The sequence below is a fragment of the Cherax quadricarinatus genome, chromosome 89 (assembly GCF_038502225.1).
Source record: "Cherax quadricarinatus isolate ZL_2023a chromosome 89, ASM3850222v1, whole genome shotgun sequence".
In the NCBI taxonomy this organism is placed as follows: Eukaryota; Metazoa; Arthropoda; class Malacostraca; order Decapoda; family Parastacidae; genus Cherax; species Cherax quadricarinatus.
Genome location: NC_091380.1, coordinates 13,555,410 through 13,576,400, shown reverse-complemented (window position 1 = coordinate 13,576,400; position 20,991 = coordinate 13,555,410). Strand labels below are relative to the sequence as shown.

At 43.2% G+C, this 20,991-nt stretch overlaps 1 protein-coding gene across 1 annotated transcript in view; it reads left to right on the top strand.

Annotated features, from left to right (window-relative positions):
* The first annotated feature begins 866 nt into the window (after positions 1-866).
* The window catches only part of LOC128706080 (organic cation transporter protein-like), a 254,773-nt gene continuing 234,648 nt past the window's right edge, over positions 867-20,991 (top strand). Inside the window, exons 1-2 of the mRNA XM_070104211.1 lie at positions 867-912; positions 3,451-3,638. Coding sequence (XP_069960312.1) covers positions 3,496-3,638 — 143 coding nt within the window. The 5' untranslated portion in view covers positions 867-912; positions 3,451-3,495. The remainder of the gene's footprint in view (positions 913-3,450; positions 3,639-20,991) is intronic.

The window sequence follows — 20,991 nt, the reverse complement described above, 5'->3', positions numbered from 1 at the left end:
GCAGCAGCAACAGCAGTAGTAGTAGTAGTAGTAGTAGTAGTAGTGGTGGTGGTGGTGGTAATAGTAGTAGTAATAGTGGTAGGAGCAGCAGTAGTAGTAGTTTTTATACTAATAGTAGTAGTGGTGGTGGTAGTAGTAGTAGTAGTAGTAGTAGTAGTAGCGGTAGTAGTAGTAGTAGCAGCAGGAGCAGTAATAGTAGTGGTAGTAGTAGTGGAAGTAGTAGTAGCAGTAGTAGCAATAGCAGTAGTAGTAGTAGTAGTAGTAGCAGTAGTAGTAGTAGTAGCAACAGTAGTAGTAGTAGTAGTAGTAGCAGTAGTAGTAGTAGTAGTAGTAGTAGTAGTAGCAACAGTAGTAGTAGTAGTAGTAGTAGCAGTAGTAGCAATAGCAGTAGTAGTAGTAGTAGTAGTAGTAGCAGTAGTAGTAGTAGTAGCAGTAGTAGTAGTAGTAGCAACAGTAGTAGTAGTAGTAGTAGTAGCAGTAGTAGTAGTAGTAGTAGTAGCGGTAGTAGTAGTAGTAGCAGCAGGAGCAGTAATAGTAGTGGTAGTAGTAGTGGAAGTAGTAGTAGTAACAGTAGTAGTAGTAGTAGTAGTAGCAGTAGTAGTAGTAGTAGTAGTATTAGTAGTAGAAGCAGTAGTAGTAGTAGCGGTAGTAGTAGTGGTAGTAGTAAACTTAACCCATCTCACTGTGGTGAGGAGGGTTAAGTTTAATAATAAGGACTTGTCAACATCACGTTAGAGTTGTCCACAGGCTCGGTGAGTCCGGGCCGATGCATCATACCTGATGCATCGGCCCGGACTGTGAGTCACCTTGTAATGGCGTCGTAGTGGTTAACTCTGAACTCTTACCCCAGCTTCTGTTGTCAGTCAGTGGGTGTCTCTCAGTGTGTAAAGTCTGCTTCTCTGGCTGCTAGTGGTTGCTGCTGCTTACTAGTTTACTAAACTGTGTACTTAATATTAACAACAACAGTCATTACTTACGAACTGTACATAAAGTGTTTAAGCTTAAACTACTTTAGGGTTCCCTTACACTTCTTGGTGAAGCCAAAAACACCAATTTATCTGTGATTATGTTTTGTTATACGTTGATGAAGCCTATTGTTCACAGTTGAGAAAACATATTGTGACGCTACCCCCACCTTTAAGGAGGTACTTTAATAATGGTGAAAAGTTTTGGGTTCAAGTAATTGGAAATAAGTCATTCCTACCATCAAACCTGAGAGCAAACGTTCCCAGCCACTCTTCATCCTCAACGGATTTATTGCTTCCCGTGAATACAATAAGGAAATAAGAGATAAGTGTTGTAAAGAGTAGTTTCATGTAAACCAGCAATGGAAGAAATAATAAGTGAAAACAATATTTTAATTAGTATTGACAGGTGATGCCGTACATTAGGGAATCTTATACAATATTGTGACAAGTTTTGGAATGGGAAAATAGGACAGCTTATCATAGAACAGGTGGGTTAACCCGTGGTAAATGAATGGTAAAACTCACATTCCAGTGTGTTAACCACTCGGCCAGAGTATTTAACTCACAAAGGTTCAGTCCCCACCTGTGTTAACCACTCGGCCAGAGTATTTAACTCACAAAGGTTCAGTCCCAACCTGTGTTAACCACTCGGCCACAGTATTTAACTCACCAAGGTTTAGTCCCCACCTGTGTTAACCACTCGGCCACAGTATTTAACTCACCAAGGTTCAGTCCCCACCTGTGTTAACCACTCGGCCAGAATATTTAACTCACCAAGGTTCAGCCCCTACCTGTGTTAACCACTCGGCCAGAGTATTTAACTCACCAAGATTCAGTCCCCACCTGTGTTAACCACTCGGCCAGAGTATTTAACTCACCAAGATTCAGTCCCCACCTGTGTTAACCACTCGGCCAGAGTATTTAACTCACCAAGGTTCAGTCCCCACCTGTGTTAACCACTCGGCCAGAGTATTTAACTCACCAAGGTTCAGTTCCCACCTGTGTTAACCACTCGGCCAGAGTATTTAACTCACCAAGGTTCAGTCCCCACCTGTGTTAACCACTCGGCCAGAGTATTTAACTCACCAAGGTTCAGTCCCCACCTGTGTTAACCACTCGGCCAGAGTATTTAACTCACCAAGGTTCAGCCCCCACCTGTGTTAACCACTCGGCCAGAGTATTTAACTCACCAAGGTTCAGCCCCCACCTGTGTTAACCACTCGGCCAGAGTATTTAACTCACCAATACTTACTAATACTTAACTAATACTTACCAGGAACACTGAAGAACATATACATGGTTAATATCAATAATATCTTGCTGGTATATTAATTATGCATCACAGCATAAAATAACAAATTGTTAAGACTTACATAATATAATCTTATAAAGCAGATATATAATAATCTCAATACTAAGAGTGGATTATTTAGATAAAACTGTGGAGTGGGAATACACGAGACATGGAATGTTAAACGCTGTGAGTGATTCATTAAATGTTTATAGTGAGATGATACTTGTAAGGTTGAGTTATTTGTTCACTTTATAGTGAGATGATACTTGTAAGGTTGAGTTATTTGTTCACTTTATAGTGAGATGATACTTGGAAGGTTGAGTTATTTGTTCACTTTATAGTGAGATGATACTTGGAAGGTTGAGTTATTTGTTCACTTTATAGTGAGATGATACTTGGAAGGTTGAGTTATTTGTTCACTTTATAGTGAGATGATACTTGGAAGGTTGAGTTATTTGTTCACTTTATAGTGAGATGATACTTGGAAGGTTGAGTTATTTGTTCACTTTATAGTGAGATGATACTTGGAAGGTTGAGTTATTTGTTCACTTTATAGTGAGATGATACTTGGAAGGTTGAGTTATTTGTTCACTTTAGAGACGTGCACGAATACTTGCCTAATTAAAACTACTAATTTTGGTAACTTTAACCCCTCAAGGAAGGTTCCTTGATGTTGGTGAGGGGCTCTTGATTTAGGGAATTGGATCTGTGCTCCAGTTCCCCAAATTAAGCCTGAATGCCTTCCACATCCCCCCCAGGCGCTGTATAATCCTCCGGGTTTAGCGCTTCCCCCTTGATTATAATAATAATAATAATTGGTAACTTTAAAAATATAGGACCTTAAAATTATTGCATAATGCTCACAATAATCTTGGAAAAATCTACAAGTTTCTCTTGTGAAGAAGTTTTTGAGCGTAGAGCTTGATTAAGCTTGATTAAGCTTGATTAAGCTCGGTATACAATAAAAAGTTTTCACAATAACAAGCGTCTGTACACCCCATTTTTTATTCAATACCTTTTAAAGGCCAATAGTTCAAAGAAGCTTAAATAGATCTGAGTCCAACCATATTTTATTCAATTGGGAGCTCTAAACCCGCATTGGCTAAGCAGCCCTTGGGAAATTTGAGGAAATGAGTAAAATTAACATCCCTGTGTTGGTACATGACTAAAAGAGAGAAAATTTTACAGAACTTGAAGTATTTCAAAGAAAAGAGTAAAGCAAAGTTTTCAACAATGGATTTCGAAGCCATCAGTGAGAGTGTAGGTCATTTTGGCAGATACCAGAAATTCGTGTTTGGTCTAGGATGTATAGGACTCTTCGTTCCTGCCATGCAAGTGCTCTCCATGACGTTTGTCGCCAGTCCTGTCAAATACAGGTAAGTCATTCCTCTGGAATATTAATATATATATGTAGTGAAAAGTAGGCAAAATTGATCAGTTAGCAAGAACTCATTTAGAATAAAGTCCTTTTTAAAAAAAACTCTTATCAGTTTAAAATAGTTTTTTTTCGTTTATGATTAATGATTTTGTACCAAAACAACCTTGGGAGACTTACCTAACGTTACTATAACAAGGGCAAGCTAATTTACTCTAAAGTAGCTAAATATATTTTAGATAAGTTTATAATAGTTCAATAGTAAAAAACCCAGTGAAATACATTTTTTTTTCGTTAGGTAGAGAATGATTTTGGCGAAATTATTAAATAAACAAATTTTTCGTTTTCCCTGAGCGACATGAAGTGCGTTGCCATTTGAGCCCATATCGAAAGTTTGACTTGTATACACTACACCAGTGATCAGTGGCGTAGTGGTAAGGTGATGCGTGCATTGTGCTGTCGTTGCAGGCGGTACAAGGTTCGTAGGGTCGAGTCCTGGCCTGCCGCAGTTTGGTAAATTATTATATAATCCCTTGTTTCGTGATTTCATATATATATATATATATATATATATATATATATATATATATATATATATATATATATATATATATATATATATATATATATATATATATATATATATATATATATATATATATATATATATGTCTTGGCTTAAATAGCAACGCTCATCTTGCCATGTAGGACAAGTGAAAATTTGTGTGTGCAATAACTTCGCCAAAATCATTCTGAACCTAATGAAAAAAATATATTACACTGTGTTTGTTTAGTACTAAATTACTGTAAACAAATCTAAAATATATTTAGTTGGGTTAGGCTAAAATAAATTGTTATTGTTATAATAAGGTTAGGTAAGTTTTCTAAGATTCTTTTGGTGCAAAATTATAAATTTTTACATTAACACTAATGAAAAAAATATATCTTTAAATGTATAAGAGAAAATTTTAGAAAGGACTTAATTTTAAATGAGTTTTTGCTAATTGACCAATTTTACATATTCAGCACGACATATATATATATATCTATATATATATATATATATATATATATATATATATATATATATATATATATATATATATATGCAAAACAACCACTGTGAAAGAATAGAGAAATTCCAAGCGCTTTCATGACTACTCACATTATCAAGGAACAATGAAAGTAGAGAATCAAAGGAAGGTATATAAAGGGTCTAGCCCACACCTCACTATCAGATCCCACAACAAAGGAACACCTGACACTGCAGCAGGCCAGTGGGCCTGCTGCAGTGAGTATTCACAAAAGCGTGAGTAGTCACGAAAGCATGAGTAGTCACGAAAGCGCTTGGAATTTCTCTATTCTTTCACAGTGGTTATTTTGCATATATATATATATATATATATATATATATATATATATATATATATATATATATATATATATATATATATATATATATATATATATATATATATATATATTTTATTATCACACTGGCCGATTCCCACCAAGGCAGGGTGGCCCGAAAAAGAAAAACTTTCACCATCATTCACTCCATAACTGTCTTGCCAGAAGGGTGCTCTACACTACAGTTTTTAAACTGCAACATCAACACCCCTCCTTCAGAGTGCAGGCACTGTACTTCCCATCTCCAGGACTCAAGTCCGGCCTGCCGGTTTCCCTGAATCCCTTCATAAATGTTACTTTGCTCACACTCCAAAAGCACGTCAAGTATTAAAAACCATTTGTCTCCATTCACTCCTATCAAACACGCTCACGCATGCCTGCTGGAAGTCCAAGCCCCTCGCACACAAAACCTCCTTTACCCCCTCCCTCCAACCTTTCCTAGGCCGACCCCTACCCTGCCTTCCTTCCACTACAGACTGATACACTCTTGAAGTCATTCTGTTTCGCTCCATTCTCTCTACATGTCCGAACCACCTCAACAACCCTTCCTCAGCCCTCTGGACAACAGTTTTGGTAATCCCACACCTCCTCCTAACTTCCAAACTACGAATTCTCTGCATTATATTCACACAACACATTGCCCTCAGACATGACATCTCCACTGCCTCCAGCCTTCTCCTCGCTGCAACATTCATCACCCACGCTTCACACCCATATAAGAGCGTTGGTAAAACTATACTCTCATACATTCCCCTCTTTGCCTCCAAGGACAAAGTTCTTTGTCTCCACAGACTCCTAAGTGCACCACTCACTCTTTTTCCCTCATCAATTCTATGATTCACCTCATCTTTCATAGACCCATCCGCTGACACGTCCACTCCCAAATATCTGAATACGTTCACCTCCTCCATACTCTCTCCCTCCAATCTGATATTCAATCTTTCATCACCTAATCTTTTTGTTATCCTCATAACCTTACTCTTTCCTGTATTCACCTTTAGTTTTCTTCTTTTGCACACCCTACCAAATTCATCCACCAATCTCTGCAACTTCTCTTCAGAATCTCCCAAGAGCACAGTGTCATCAGCAAAGAGCAGCTGTGACAACTCCCACTTTGTGTGTGATTCTTTATCTTTTAACTCCACGCCTCTTGTCAAGACCCTCGCATTTACTTCTCTTACAACCCCATCTATAAATATATTAAACAACCACGGTGACATCACACATCCCTGTCTAAGGCCTACTTTTACTGGGAAAAAATTTCCCTCTTTCCTACATACTCTAACTTGAGCATCACTATCCTCGTAAAAACTCTTCACTGCTTTCAGTAACCTACCTCCTACACCATACACTTGCAACATCTGCCACATTGCCCCCCTATCCACCCTGTCATATGCCTTTTCCAAATCCATAAATGCCACAAAGACCTCTTTAGCCTTATCTAAATACTGTTCACTTATATGTTTCACTGTAAACACCTGGTCCACACACCCCCTACCTTTCCTAAAGCCTCCTTGTTCATCTGCTATCCTATTCTCCGTCTTACTCTTAATTCTTTCAATTATAACTCTACCATACACTTTGCCAGGTATACTCAACAGACTTATCCCCCTATAATTTTTGCACTCTCTTTTATCCCCTTTGCCTTTATACAAAGGAACTATGCATGCTCTCTGCCAATCCCTAGGTACCTTACCCTCTTCCATACATTTATTAAATAATTGCACCAACCACTCCAAAACTATATCCCCACCTGCTTTTAACATTTCTATCTTTATCCCATCAATCCCGGCTGCCTTACCCCCTTTCATTTTACCTACTGCTTCACGAACTTCCCCCACACTCACAACTGGCTCTTCCTCACTCCTACAAGATGTTATTCCTCCTTGCCCTATACACGAAATCACAGCTTCCCTATATATATATATATATATATATATATATATATATATATATATATATATATATATATATATGTCGTGCCGAATATGTAAAACTGGTCAATTAGCAAGAACTCATTTAAAATTAAGTTCTTTCTAAAAATTTATCTTGTACGTTTAAAGATATATTTTTTTTATTAATGTTAATGTAAACATTTTTAATTTTGCACCAAAAGAATCTTAGAAAACTTACCTAACCTTATTATAAAAAGAACAATTTATTTTAGCCTAACCCAACTAAATATATTTTAGATTTGTTTACAATAATTTAATACTAAACAAACACAGTGAAATATATTTTTTTCGTTAGGTTCAGAATGATTTTGGCGAAGTTATTGCATACACAAATTTTCGCTTGTCCTATATGGCAAGATGAGCGTTGCTATTTAAGCCAAGATCGCAAGTTCTGCACATTCGGCACGACATATATATATATATATATATATATATATATATATATATATATATATATATATATATATATATATATATATATATATATATATATATATATATATATATATATATATATATATATAAGTAGTAATGTTTTCTACAGAGTGGCTCCTCCACTCAGCGGTCTCTTCTACAGAGCGGTCTCCTCCTGAAAGGGCTGCGGCTCAGGCATCCCTTCTACAGAGCGGTCTCCTCCTGAAAGGGCTGCGGCTCAGGCATCCCTTCTACAGAGTGGTCTCCTTTTCACACCTACGTGCTAATGACCTTTTTCACACCTATGTGCTAATGACCTTTTTCACACTTATGTGCTAATGACCTTGATCCCGCCCACGACCCCCGCCCACGACCCCCCACCCGCACCCCCCGCCCACGACCCACGCCCACGACCCGCCCACGACCCCCGCCCACGACCCCCCACCCGCGCCCCCTGCCCACGACCCCCACCCACGACCCGCCCACGACCCCCGCCCACGACCCCCCACCCACGCCCCCAGCACCCCTGTAGACAGCCTGTACTGTCTGCACAGACAGCCCATGCTGTCTGCCAGCTTAGTTCATATTTTGCGCCACTCAGGTGCCGCCCTCTGTAGCCAGGCCTCTAGGTAGGCACGCCACCCTGCCGGCCCATGCCTCTCCCTCATTCCTAGGCTGACCGACTTGAGAGACACAGGTGCTCCCCCTCCACGGACTGGCTTGCGGTCACTCCCTCACACTGCCCGTTGTGTACTCACTCCTACCCAATTAAAGCCAAACTAGTCCACGGCCGTATCATTGCTACCTGCGCTACCTTCATCGGCACTAAACCGCTGTTCAACAGTAAGAACAGCAATAACAGTGGTGACAGCGGAGTCAGCGGCATTGTGAGCCTCTTCAGGGTGGAGGGGTCAACACCATCGGTCGACGCCAGTCAACATCATCCGTCGTCATCCAACGCACCTGCTGGCCTAAAGAGTTATCTGTTACTCCCAGCGTCTTGACGGGACCTGAGATAGATCTTCGTCCTAGATTTTTCCCACAAAATCTGGACATAGGCGTCACGGCGTCATCTCCAGCCTTAGCAGTCACGTGTTCACCTCATCACCCTCTCTACAGCCCTTCAACACTCTCCAGCACCATTCTCCTGCCTCCTACAGCGTTCCTACGCCCTTCTCAGCTACAAGAAGTAGAGGTGAGGTCGTTTAGTGTGTTGGCTTCGTGTGGCTCCACGAGTGACCACGAGGCAGCTCTGGGGTTGGTTTATACCCTAATCAGCGCGTAAACACACCAGCCTCCTCTACAGCCTTCTCTGCTACGCAACGACGTCCATCTCGCCGTCCATGTGTGTTGTGTTCTTCCCAGTTTCCTCCAAGAAGTTCTACCTTGCTTAACCACGTGGGAACCCAGTTGGCTTAGCCCCTAAGCCAGCTCAGTTCAGCGTCTACAGCAGCTCGTGACTCATCATAGTGTCTACAACTACTCAGCGTCTACGTATCTCCAGCCAGTGCAGTTTTTTTTTGTGTTGCCCAGTTTAAATTTTTTTTTTTCCTTTCCCTTGCTGTTATATTCCCAGTTCATCACCAGTTCTGTTTTCCCCAGTGATTTGTTACAGTAAAACTTACTCGTCCCAGTTCAAAGTTTCACTTAAGCTTGTTTTTAGCACGTTCGAGTAGTGCAGTAAATGTTTTGTTCTCCATGTGCTGAAGCCGCAGTCAGTCAGTGCGCCCAGACACGCTTGCCAGTGTAAACAACCAACACACAGCTGTGGTTCACGCCGGGTATCCACGTCTTCTAATATCTTATACCTCCACAGAGTTACCCCGGTCCTTCCTGTTCTTCCCAAGTCCTTTCTGATAATTTTTTCTACGACATTGAAGCCCCATAGCAGTATACAAATGCTACGAGGCGTGTAGTGTCACTAGAGCATCACTGAAAGTTCCAGGACCTGCAGCACCCGTACCTTCGTCCATCTGCACTCAAAGTTAAGTAAACAGTGACTTACCTAGCATTTCCTAATATTTTGTGACATTATTTAACTGTCCTGCACCAATACAGTTAGTTACTGAAGCCATACTTCAGTAAGTCGTTCAGTGTCATCAGTGCACATTTTGCCACTTACCTACAGCTTCTTAAATTTTGTAAATTTATTTTTGCACTCCTACATTTTAAATTCCAGTATTTTATTCTGCTTCTTGCACCTCAGTTATTGATTTAAATTGTTCAGTGTTAACCATTTATACAATTTACCTCTCATACAGTTTTCATGTAATTCCTGTGTGCTGTTATTTTGTTAGTTGCACCTGCAAGTTAGCCACAGATTGTTGACACCCTTGCACTGTTTTGTTTGTTAGTGTTTTTTCCTTTTAATAAGTGTAATCTTCAAGTACTTAAGTATTAGTTTATTCTACATGCAGTGATACAATCTGTGCATAGCCCATTAAACTTTTCTTCTGTTTCCCCATTTATTTGCTCTACATATATTCTATGTTTTATCTGTGAATATTCACCTATGTGCATTGCATTTTGCTATTTTGTATACCCAAGTCATTGAGTGTATTTTTGGGAACCTGCTTATTTACCATTAATTACCAAAATTCCTTGTGAAGTTAATTAATTTTGACCTTGAGATTGTGCAATTTTTTTCTTTTTGCCAGTGTACACCCTGCTAACACCAGTTAACCTTTGCCATATTCTTGAATTTAATAATTTGCATTTTTATTAATTTTATTTTGTGTGCAATATAGCAATTCTGGACAGTGTATTTTTTTTCTGTGATTTTTGGCACTATCCCATACTCTGATATCTTTTCTGTGCCAACTTCCCTTGTGCAAGTGAATTACCCTTTTTTTTGCGTTTCAATTTGCAACTGCTAGCACCCGCAATCTTTTTAAACTGTGCTTGCAGCACAGTTTAGTGTTGTGTAGTACCTGATTTATTTTAATTTTGTGCAATTTTTGCTACCAGTGTTTACAGTTCAACTCCTTTTCATAAATTTTGTTGCCAGATTCCTGGTGAAATTATTGACTATCCTTAGCTTCATTTTGTGCACTTCCCTGTAGTACATTCACTTGCATACATCTCTTATTTTGTGTTCAGAGTGTACCACTATTTCCCTTTTTATTGTTGTTTTGCTCAAATTATTTCTATCACTAAGCAGTTTACCTAGTACTGTGGTGCTGAGTTCTCTTTGACTCTGTTTTGAATTGTAGCCAGTGCATACCATTTCTTGCTCTGACCTGTTTACCCTCTTCGTGACCTAATTGCATTTGAACAATTGACGTCATGACTAAGACACGCAGTGGCCATGCCGTTAGTCCAGATTCTGCTGGTGCCAGCAATGGTGCCTCAGCCAGCGTGAACACGCGGCAGGGCATCGAAGCCCCAGCGACAGTTGGTCAACTTGTGGCTCAAGCCTCGACCACCAGTGGGCCAGCTCATCGTCCATACCCGACCCTTATTTTTGACGGTCGTGCAAATAGTTTAGAGCCATGGCTGCAGTCAGTCGAGACGACTGTTCAGGCTCTATTTGATAGTCCAACGGATACACAGTACATTCGTGCTGCTGTTGCAGCAGTGGATCTCACCCAGGGTGATATAGGTGCCTTTGTGCAGCTCAAGCGCGTTTGTAAGATTCAGTCTTGGGATGAACTTAAGGAGGAATTTAGGCGTTATTTTCGGCGTAGTCGCCAACGCCATTACATTGACATCGTTACCAGCGTCTTGGCCGAATGTCAATACCGGCACGAAAGCCCCCTGGCTTGCGTTTGCCGGTTCGAGCAAGCCGCCACGGACTTTACTGATGCCATCAACTCCACTAAGTGGGTGGATGGTGATGGCCGTATTGCTGCTAAAGACATCATCCCCATGCTGGCTGTCGGCATCATGTGGAGGGATGCCGCCCCTAACCTCTGGGCTGCCATTGATGCGCTAGGACTCGGCCCTCAGCACGATGTCCTGGGTGCATATGACGCCATCGACTCGCTCAAGCCGCCTTCCGAGCAAGGCAAGGTTTGCCGCTTTGCAGATGATCCCCTACCCATCCTTCCGGCGCCGTCCACAGTGACCCCGCGGTCGCAGCCGGAAGTCACTTTTGCTGCCGCTGTCAGACAGCCAGCCCACAAAGTTTCTAACCCCAGTCCCACTAACACGCGCCTAAGTAAAAATATTGACCACAGTAACAACAGTCAGTCTCATACAAAAAGACAGTCATCGACTTCCTGGACCAGGGCGAAACGTCGCCAGCAGACACCACCCCCAACCTCACCCGCTAAGCGTGTAGTGACTTGTTTCAACTGTGGCAAACGAGGGCACTACCGATCGGAGTGTTACAAACCTAAGTCCCCGCAAAGTAACCGTCACAGTCCCCATGCTCAGTATCCCAGTAACCATAACCGTCCCCATGCTCAGTATCAAGGTAACTGTCACCGTCCCCATGCTCAGCCTCGCGAGGGAGTCTGTGTTTACCACAATACTTCCAGTCATACCTCCCATGAGTGTAACAAGCTGCGAAGTATACTGTCAGCTGAGTGGAGCAAGCAGTCGTCGCGCAATGCACGTGCTCGTAGAAGCCCTTCCACTAGTTCGGGGGAAGAGGCGCGTCCGCAAAACCAGCGAAAGACATAGTAACCCTGTCGGAGTCGCTGTATTCCGTCCCTGTCCGCAATGCATTCGCCGCCCTGGGCAGTGATACGCTTGCCGACAGTGAGGAAATCGAGTGTCTTGACGTTGTTGCCGAGACTCGTACCGTACCTTCCAGGTCGAGCCTCGTCAACAAGTGTCGAGCCTCGAGCAGCTGTGACTCCGGGGATCTCGTCGGCCTGTCATGCCTTCATGTTCGGTATGACAACCCGTGTGGACCGCTCATCGAGTCCACTGTCCACCATAAGCCTGTTCAGCTTTTCCTAGATACAGATTCGGTGGTTAACATTGTCCGCTCCACTTTTTTCCGAGACATTGGCCTTCACGCGGCCATGTTGACAGAGCCGTCTGCCATTCAGACCTTGAGAGGAGTCTCAGGTAAACCGCTGACAGTTCGCGGTCGCACAACGCTAGAATTTGTGGTCCAGGGTCACAAGCTGTCCGCAAAATTCTTAGTCGTAGATGGTATTGTTTTCCATGGTGACCTGCTCATAGGGTTCAAAACCATGGCAGATCTTAGGATCCGTTTAGATCCAGCTGAGTGGAAAGCGGAATTCAACGGAGTGGATGTGCCCTTCTGGGGCGTGCGCTTAGGATCCACTACGTGCTACTCTGTCTCAGAGTATGCACAGTGCTTAGAATCGTTGGAAACCGGTGGTTTCCATAGCACATTCTCCCCGGGGTCGGTCCCTTGTCCTGATCGACCTCGTAGTAGAGCTCGTTGCCCATCACCTCCTGGCCACCAGCGCGTAGTTACCAGTGAAACCCAGTCTGGGGACGCCCAGTCTAACCTTCACTCTAACTCTGACGCTGTTGTAGAGACCATCAGTTGTCAAGCCGCAGTATCCCTGTCGGCAGGCGACTGTCTGACTCGTGTCATGGCATCAGCGAGCAGAGTTACTGCTTGTACAAAGTATGACGTCACTTTGTCAGCTAACTCGCTCACTCCTGTTACGGTGTACGTGAGCAGAGCTTTTGAAGGAGACCATGTGCTGGTTGACAACGACACGTGCCGAGTCAAGGGCCTCTCCCTTGAACCATCCTTGCACACAGTGCAACGTGGTAAGTTGCAAGTCCTTGTTGTCAACATGCATAGTCGAGAATTTCCCCTGCGGAAGAATACCTCACTTGTCGACCTTGTCAGATTCCCTCTCCCGGTGAGAGTGGAGGGTGAAGCCCCAGCTGACTTCCTTGTGAGTGCAGTTCTCCCAGGCGAGTCTGCTGCTGACTCTTCCAACACCCGGCCAGTGCAGGAAGATGATCTAGCTTTGACAGACTATCCTGAAGAGGTCCCAAAACTTCTCCAGGTTCTCAATCGTGCACGTTCTGCAGTTGCACTAGATGGTGAGTCGATGGGTTTGACCCCACTGATCTCTCACCGTATTCCACTTGACAAAGGTACTAAACCCATTTATGTACCTGCGTATCGCCTGCCACATGCGCAAAGAGTCTTCGCCGAAGAACTCATTACACGGATGCTCCGTGATGGAGTTATTGAGGAGTCCACTTCCCCGTGGAATGCTCCCCTTATTTTGGTTCCCAAGAAAGACGGAACCTGGCGCCCTGTTATCGATTACAGGAAACTGAATGCATGTACCATCCCAGACCGCTTTCCATTGCCAGTTCTGAACGACCTGTTGCAGAACATCGGCGATAATAAGGTCTTTTCAACTCTTGATCTTCTTCAAGGGTTCTGGCAGATCCCCCTCGATGATGAGAGCAGAGAGTTGACAGCTTTCTCTACTCCAACTGGTCATTACCAGTTCAGGAGGATGCCCTTCGGCTTGCGCGGAAGCCCAATCACGTTTAGTCGTTTGATGACGACAATTTTCCGTACCCTCCTAGGTGGCACGTTCATGGTCTACCTGGATGATCTCATAGTCATGTCGCACGATGTCCCGTCACATCTTGAGAAACTTGACAGGGTATTGGACAGGTTAGCTCAGGCAAATCTTAAGGTAAAGCTCTCCAAATGTCATTTCCTCCGGAAGGAAATAAAATTTCTGGGTCACGTAGTAACTCAGAATGGCATAAAGACGGACGAGTCTAAAATCTCGGCCGTGCAGAAATTCCCCAGACCCATGACGGCGGATGCAGTACGGTCCTTCATAGGCCTGGCGGGTTTCTACCGCACCTTTATCGCAGGTTTCTCCACCATTGCAGCACCCCTGACACGCTTACTCAAGAAGGATGCCCCTTTTGAGTGGACGTGTGATCAGGAACGAGCTTTTGTCATTCTTAAGAACAAGTTAACATCAGCCCCAACCCTTAGATTCCCTGATTTCACCAAGGCATTTACCTTGACGACTGATGCCAGCAAAGTTGGCATCGGTGCAGTCTTGTCACAGGAATCTAATGGTAAGCAACAGCCTATTGCCTATGCTAGCCGTGTTCTTACTAAAGCGGAAGTCAATTATTCAGTGACAGAGCTAGAAGCTTTAGCCATTGTATGGGCCCTGAGTCATTTTCGGGATATCATCTATCATTATCCTATCAAGATTTATACAGATCATTTACCCTTATTGGCCCTTTTTGCGAATAAGAACCTCTCGGGAAAGCATGCTCGGTGGTCGCTCACGTTCAATGACTACAACCCTGAAATTTGCTATGTCCCAGGTAAGCAAAATGTTGTAGCTGATGCCTTGTCGAGACATATAGCATTCGTGAGTGTCGCCAATTCGTTCTCTGTTGAGGATCTCGAGAGAGCCCAACGACAGGACCCTGTGTGGTCTCCAGTCCTTCGTTTCCTGACCAAGGAGGACGTTGACTTACAGGTCAAGTCTCCTGTTCCACTGAAGGATTTGGTGGTCAACCAAGGAGTACTGTGCCGTGTTGCACAGCTGGTGGACCCCGGCAGAACCGTATACCAACTGGTGATACCAGAGTCCATGATACCAGCTACTCTTGGGTTGATCCACAATGTCCCAGGTGTAGCGCACCCCGGGAAGGACCGCAGTATCAAACAGGCACGAATGAAATATTTCTGGCCTAAGCTGGCAGCGGACATTGCCAAGCATGTACACCAGTGTGTTGTTTGCCTACAGCACAAGGGTACCATTACAGGTCCTAACCCCATTCTAAAGTATCCCATTACAAAGGAGCCCTGGGAGAGAACTTCTGTCGACGTGTTGACGAACTTCTCGACCTCGGAGAAGGGAAATAAGCACCTGCTTGTAATGGTAGATAACTTGACGTGGTACAGTGAATTAGTACCCATTCCTGATAAAACCGCTGAAACGGTCGCTAGTGCCTTCCGTGAGCATGTTGTTCTTCGTCATACTTGCCCACGTGTCCTTCTGTCAGACAATGGGTCTGAGTTTATAAATGGCATAATGCAGGATCTTTGCTCCAGATTCAACATTCATCAAGCGCCAGTAGCTCCACGCCACCCTGCGAGTAATGGTCTTGCTGAACGTACAAATCACAAAGTCCTGGAGGTGCTCAGAGTAACCGTTAACCCAAGTTGTACTACATGGGATGAGGCTATCCCAGATGTTCAGTGTACATTAAATTCCTCCCTCAACAGCTCGATCGGTGAGACACCTCATTTTGCTTTGTATGGCTATGACAAGCGCTTACCATATGAAATTCTGTTTACTCCACCTAGACCTACTTACGATACTGATAACCCCAGTGTAGTAAAGATGAGGACAACGCAGCTTGTCTTCCAGCGGGTACGAGAGAACCTTATGAAAGCTACTGATAGGTTCACGTCTGAGCGCAATGCCCGCGCCAAGGAAAGCAAAGTGGAACCAGGTTGCAAAGTTATGTTGCTCAACCCAGTGCAGACCCCAGGTATGCACAAACTTGTCCCAAAGTTTGTGGGTCCTTACCATGTCCTACGACAACTCCGTGGCAATGAGTTCGAGGTGAGGGAGATTGCTACGGGAACTATCAAGGAAGCCCACCTTGATCACATGAAGTATGTGGACCATATGCAGGCCGAAGCAGAGCTGGAGGCGCGTGCGTTGCAACGCCACGATCAGACTAATGTTAGGGACAAACCGTCTATCCCTTCTCCCACTACTACTGGTACGGAAGACGGCCCAGTAAGGCTCCATACTTATGGCCTGCGACCCAGGACAACAGTACATTTCTGTGACATTGACGTACCTACTGACTTGTCTGACTCCTACGCTAGTTATGCTAATTGTTTGCTTGCAGAAATGGGTATAAATGCACACACATTGTATAGCTAGTCGATAATAGAGTTAGGGTGGACAACATCATGTAATTATGTAAATACTTTTAGAAGGGTACCCAGAGTGTAATGAATTCCATGGATATAGTATTATTGTACATATGTGCACCAGTGTTTTATAACAAAAGAAAAAAAGCCTGTATTACGGTCAGGGCAGTGCTGCCCTCTGAGTCACATGTCACACCTTAGGAAATGCTACTGTCAGTCATTGTTTGCAGATGTGAGGGTGCAACAACGTTCGTAGAAGAGTGGTCAACTGATGTTCAGCCCTGCGGACAACCTGTATATAGAAGATTTTAGTTCCAGTGCTGACGTCTCCGGACTCTCTACTCGATGAAACAGCGCGGGCAAACCAGTTTTCTCTTCCCCTGGATGGGAGAGTTTTTTTTTGCCTGATGCATTTGTATGTCCATTTTTGATTTACTAGTGAGCGAAAGCCAGTCCCTCTGGGGTAGCTAGTGTACGTAATTCCTTTATACCTACGGGCCCACCAGTATTGTCGCGTCGGGACGACGCGCGGTAGGTGGCCGAGCGTATGTAGACAGCCTGTACTGTCTGCACAGACAGTCCATGCTGTCTGCCAGCTTAGTTCATATTTCGCGCCACTCAGGTGCCGCCCTCTGTAGCCAGGCCTCTAGGTAGGCACGCCACCCTGCCGGCCCATGCCTCGCCCTCATTCCTAGGCTGACCGACTTGAGAGACACAGGTGCTCCCCCTCCACGGACTGGCTTGCGGTCACTCCCTCACACTGCCCGTTGTGTACTCACTCCTACCCAATTAAAGCCAAACTAGTCCACGGCCGTATCATTGCTACCTGCGCTACCTTCATCGGCACTAAACCGCTGTTCAACAGTAAGAACAGCAATAACACCCCCACCCGTGCACCCTGCGCCCCTCCCCGCGCCCCCCACGCCCCCCCGCGCCCCCCCGCGCCCCCCCGCCCGTCGCGCCGACCCACCGGCCCCACCGCGCCCTCGCGCCCCGCCCGCGCCTTCTGCTGCGCCTTCTGCAGCGTCGTCCGGATCGCCCCCGCGCCCCGAATTTTTTTCCGATATTTTCGAATTTTTTTTTAATTTCATTTGCTCTCCTCGGATCAAATTTTTGAGGTTCCCCCTCCCACTTTCACCCCCATCCCAATTTTTTTTCGAATTTCATTTTCTTATGAACTCCTCGGATCAAGTTTTCTCGATAATACAAAGATTCCAATTCCTCGGATCAAATTTTTGGGTTCCCCCCTCTGGGGGTAAGCATTCAAATGAACTCCCACTTGCATCCCAATTTCTTTTTTTCGAATTTCATTTTCTTATGATCTCCTTGGATCAAGTTTTTGGATACCCCCCCCCTCTGGGTATAAGCATTCAGAATGGACTCCCACTTCAACCCCATTTTTTTTTCTCGATATCAAAATAATACAAAGACTCTACTTCCTTGGATCAAGTTTTCTCGTTAATACAAAGACTTCATCTCCTCGGATCAAGTTTTTTGGATTCCTTCCTATGGGGTTTCGAAATTCTTATGATCTCCTTGGATCAAGGTTTTCTCCTCCATCTCCTTGGATCAAAGGTTTTCTCGATAATACAAAGACTCCATCTCCTCGGATCAAGCTTTTGGTTTCCCCCCTCTGGGGGTAAGCATTCAAATGAACTCCTCCTATGAGGCATGGTACTCTCTCTTACTACAGGTCTAAACAAGTGTGACGTCAGTATTCCTCTCATTAATGTAAAATGAACTAAAAAGTGTGTTTACTCGGCGGTCAGTGACGTCACGTGATGACCTCACACATACAGGCTGAATCTTGTCGACTTCCCCCTATGTCAATGACGTCACGTGATGACCTCACACACAGGCTGAATCTTGTCGACTTCCCCCTATGTCAATGACGTCACGTGATGACCCCGCACACAGGCTGAATCTTGTCGACTTCCCCCCCTACACATTTCATATACAACATAGGGAAAACATTTTCACTCTTAACCCAGGTTAATCCAAATAATTTCACATTTTTTTCGTTAATACCCACAACAATCCACAATTTCTTTACAACACAAGTCTAGACATTTTTCTCGTTTTAACTATTTCATCTCAGGTCACTCCCCACGAAGTAACCTTCTCTCTCTCCTCCTCCCAAACCCTCACACTCCCACCAACACCTCACAATTTTCACTCATAACCCCCAATTTTTCTCGTTTTAACTATTTCATCAGAAAGTCACCACAACACTTATAACCACTTTTCGATAAATTCACTAGTCACAATTTTACATATTACGAAGTTAATACGCACACACACCTCACTTTACTTTGAACAACTTCAAAACACTCTCATAAATCATTTGAATACTCACAAAAATACCTTTGAACATTTCCAAACAACAATGAAACACTTCCAAGACAACATTTTGAATACTCCCAAATAAGATTTGACAGCTCTAATTTATCTACACTTACACATTTCATTAAATTACAACTCATCCCCCCAAACTCCTCCCTCAGTCTCCAGACTTCACAACATTATCACAAAAACTAACTCAAACACTTTACTTTAAACATCACCAAAAAACACCATCAATTGTCTTTAAATACTCCAAAAACATCATTCGAACACCCCCCAAAATCACCTCTGAATACTCTCAGAACACCTTCATAAGTACTCTTGCACATCATTTGAACACCTTCAAAAACACCTTTGAACATTTCCAAACAACACTGAAACACTTCCAAAACACCATTTGAGTACTCCCAAATACGCCACTGAATACTACTAAAACACCACTGAATACACTCAAAACACCACCAAAATCACCATAAACTAAGATCAACACCCACATCCCACATCACCCACAACCCACAACACCCACAACACCCACAACCCACAACACCCACACCCCACAATTTTTTCTCGTTTTAACTAATTTCATCAGAAAAAGGCACAACAACAACCCACTTATAATATCTTTTTCGGTATCTCTAGTTCGACAACAACACCCACAACACCCACAACCCACAACACCCACACCCCACAATTTTTCTCGTTTTAACTAATTTCATCAGAAAAAGTCACATCAACAACCCACTTATAACATCTTTTTTCGGTATCTCTAGTTCGACAACAACACCCACAACACCCACATCCCACAACACCCACAACCCACATCACCCACACCCCACAACACACACAACTCACATCACCCACACCCCACAACACACACAACCCACCCACATCACCCACACCCCACAATTTTGTTTTTTCTCGTTTTAACTAATTTCATCAGAAAGTCACAAAAATAACCCACAACTTATAATCACACCTTTGAATAACCTCAAAACACCATTTGAGTACTCCCAAATACACCACTGAATACTACTAAAACACCACTGAATACACTCAAAACACCACCAAAATCACCATAAACTAAGATCAACACCCACATCCCACAACACCCACAACCCACAACACCCACATCCCACATCACCCACAACCCACATCACCAACAACTCACAATTTTTTCTCGTTTTAACTAATTTCATCAGAAAAAGTCACAAAAAACAACCCACTTATATCATCTTTTTTGGTATCTCTAGTTCGACTACATTACCCACAACCCTCATCAATTACCAATTTATTCACAATTTTTTTCCCCTTCTTTTTACTGAATCTTAAATGTAATACACATTTCCTCTTTACATTACTAAAATTCTAATAAAATTCTCTCCATACCCAGGTCCTTGTATCCACATAAATTGATATTATACTCGTATCAACTAATCTCACTACCCAACTACTGCGACATGTTTCAACACCATCCATTCTTTTCCAATATATCATAACTTTTCAATTATATAATTTCTTTTTAAAATATTCACACATTACCTTTATTTTCAGTAAAATCTCCCCATATTTCATTAAATTTCTAATACAACCCTCCCCATACCCCTCTCCATCTCACCCGCATTTCTTCACATCCACTCACCCATCTCCCAACACACCTCTTCTGAACACACAAAAATCACATTTCACATCCACAAATGCATCTCATCACCCATCTCAAATCCACTAAAATCACTGTAACCAAGATATTCACAAAACTCTATGACCACCTAACACACACACACACACACACACACACACCTAACCTAACCTAACCTAACCTAACCTAACCGAACCTAACCTATCCTAACCTAACCGAACGGAACCTAACCTAACCTAACCTAACCTAACCTAACCTATCCTAACCTATCCTAACCTAACCTAACTTAACCTAACCTAACCTAACCTGACCTAACCTAACCTAACCTAACCGAACGTAACCTAACCTAACCTAACCGAACGTAACCTAACCTAACCTAACCTAACCTAACCTAACCTAACATAACCTATCCTAACTTATAATAACCAAACCTAACCTAACCTAACCGAACCTAACCTAACCTAACCTAACCTAACCGAACCTAACCTAACCTAACCTATCCTAACCTATCCTAACCTAACCTAACCTATCCTAACCTAACTTATCCTAACCTAACCTAACCTAACCTAACTTATCCTAACCTAACCTAACCTAACTTATCCTAACCTAACCTAACCTAACCTAACCTAACCAAACTTATCCTAACCTAACCTAACCTAACCTAACCTAACTTATCCTAACCTAACCTAAACTAACCTAACCTAACTTATCCTAATCTAACCTAACCTAACCTAACTTATCCTAATCTAACCTAACCTAACCTAAC